The sequence below is a fragment of the Sinocyclocheilus anshuiensis genome, unplaced genomic scaffold (assembly GCF_001515605.1).
Source record: "Sinocyclocheilus anshuiensis isolate Anshui unplaced genomic scaffold, SAMN03320099.WGS_v1.1 scaffold75, whole genome shotgun sequence".
NCBI classification, from domain to species: Eukaryota; Metazoa; Chordata; class Actinopteri; order Cypriniformes; family Cyprinidae; genus Sinocyclocheilus; species Sinocyclocheilus anshuiensis.
In genome coordinates, this window is record NW_015549634.1 from 483,126 (window position 1) to 485,579 (window position 2,454).

General features: G+C 38.1%; 1 protein-coding gene across 1 annotated transcript in view; it reads right to left on the reverse strand.

Annotated features, from left to right (window-relative positions):
- Positions 1–1,368: 1,368 nt before the first annotated feature.
- The window catches only part of dlg5b.1 (discs, large homolog 5b (Drosophila), tandem duplicate 1), a 46,506-nt gene continuing 45,420 nt past the window's right edge, over positions 1,369–2,454 (reverse strand). Inside the window, exon 34 of the mRNA XM_016448656.1 lies at positions 1,369–1,639. Within this exon, the coding sequence (XP_016304142.1) occupies positions 1,536–1,639 (104 nt within the window). The 3' untranslated portion in view covers positions 1,369–1,535. The remainder of the gene's footprint in view (positions 1,640–2,454) is intronic.

Consider the following 2,454-nt stretch of genomic DNA (forward strand, 5'->3'; position numbering starts at 1 on the left):
GTATTTTTAACCTCAGAAAGCCGTAAATTGAGCGTCTGTGTTGAACTAGCATGCACCGATCGGATCAGACCCATACGGGGACAGATACAGTTAAACATTCAAGTAAGCTGGTTCATAAACCTCACCTCTGTAAACACGAAGAACTACATGAAAGCCCTCATAAATTAGTGTTACCACAGAGAAAACACAGTGAATGGAGGATACTGCTTCTCATCTAACAGTTGTGATCGTTGCCTGAGAGTTTGTGTGCGTGGAGTGTGTGTTCAGGGCTGGACGATACAGTCAAAGAAAAACAGTGATATTTACATTATATTATATTTATAAGCAACAAAGAGACGTTTCTGAGTGATGATGCAAATCACGGAATCAGAGTTTTGAATTGACTGATTGCAATCCATCATGAAGCTTGACCACCAAATAAAAACATATTAAACAATTAAGAAATTCATAGCTGCTCATAAAGCACTTCATATTTAATGAATATATGATATAGCGTCCAGCCCTAGAGGTGTATAGTGAGTTTAACAGCAGTGGAGTATTGCAAAAGTGGGAGATCGGTGACGATGTGTTATTATTACATTGCAAAACAATTGTTTTCTTACTCCGTATTCTTGTCTTGTACTAATATCTTAATGTTCTTAAAGGAATAGTTGTGATGTGATTGCATCACTGTCTCAGCAATGGATGCTCTGCAGTGAATGGGTGCCGTCAGAATGAGAGTCCAAACAGCTGATAAAAACATCACAATAATCCACAAGTAATCCACAGCACTCCAGTCCATCAGTTAACATCTGGAGAAGACAAAAGAAAGAAATCCATCATTAACATGTTTTTAACTTCAAACTGATGATTCTGGATAAAATACGAGTTCATAATTCATAATAACAATTCCTCCAGTGAAAAAGTGCATCTCCTGTTGTCTCTCACATCAAAATCCAGCTACATATGTGTTTAGAGCTGTTTAAACGCTGCTTGATCTGTGCAGATTTCTCTCCTGATTCAGATGAGACTTTTTCACGGGAGAAAGCAATATTATGGATAGAGGGCTCACAACAAAGTTAAAAACATCTTAATGATGGATTTGTTCATTACAACATGCAGCTTTTCACTTCACAAGACATTAAGATTACTTGTGGATTATTGTGATGTTTTTATCAGCTGTTTGGACTCTCATTCTGACGGCACCCATTCACTGCAGAGCATCCATTGCTGAGACACTGATGCAATGCTACATTTCTCCAAATCTGATGAAGAAACAAACTCATCCTGATCTTGGATGGCCTGTAAGTGAGCACATTTTCTGCACATTTTAATATCTTAATGAACTACTGTTTTAAAACAAAAAAATATTTGATTATCTTATCCCACTGACAGAATTTTTTTCTTGTTTTAAATCACTTAATTCTTCAGAAAACAAGACTTATTACCTTAAGTCTCTTTCCTTAAATGTAGCTTTAGATATTTGTAATGAAAAACAACAAAAATAGTAAGTAGATCATTTTCAGCAGTGTGCTGTGAAGGATGTGTGTGGTTCTTCACATGCTTCCATCAGGAATCCAAAGCACTTTGTTCTGCTCCTGGTCCACGATGGACATGATCTGAGTGCATATGTTGGACAGACTGCTGGCCTGGACGACGCCTGCAACAGAACGGCATCACAAATCACTCACCAGCATGCCGTCGTGTGCGTAATCATGTAAACGCATGCGTGTGCGTAGGCCTGGGCGATAAAACGGTATCGATATTTATCGACAGTACACCCTCCTCGATAACGATAGAAAAAATGCTCGATATAGCGCACGATATAGGCACGTGCTATGAGTGACGCAGACCGCACACACACACACACACACGAACACATGCTGAAATGAGTGCTGTGCCTGCCTGTGATGAGGAGATTGTGAATAAAAATAAATAAATATTAGTCGAATTTAAAATAAACATTTGCACTTGAATGCAAAAATAGTACAATCAAATGTTAGGTGTGCATCTGGGAGCGTCATTAGTGGAGCGCGAGATGCAGTGATGATGATGTAAATGACGTTGTTGCATTTTAATGTTTTATAAGTCCAGCCCATGAGACGCGCTGCTGCTGCGTTATTCATTCAAAATATTAGAGAAATATAGAAGCTCAATGCGGAGAAGATCTTGATTAGGTTAAAACCAAAACCAAGCCATTCACACAGAACGCATATTCAGCGCATTTTTTAGACGGACAAATATGACTGCTGCACTCGCGTCTCAAAAGAGATGTATAGAAAGCCATTAAAAGTTAAAACAGTTTAAACTTTTAGAAAACACGTCACAAATTTGTGGAGGTTTATTCCTTTTCACTGTGTCTCTTATGCTTTAAATGCAGTCTGTGTGAATGGCGCTTCGGTTCTTTGGATTAAGCAATGCATAAATACATGATGCTGTTTTGTTCATAATTGTTTATGCAATTTACGAAATTAT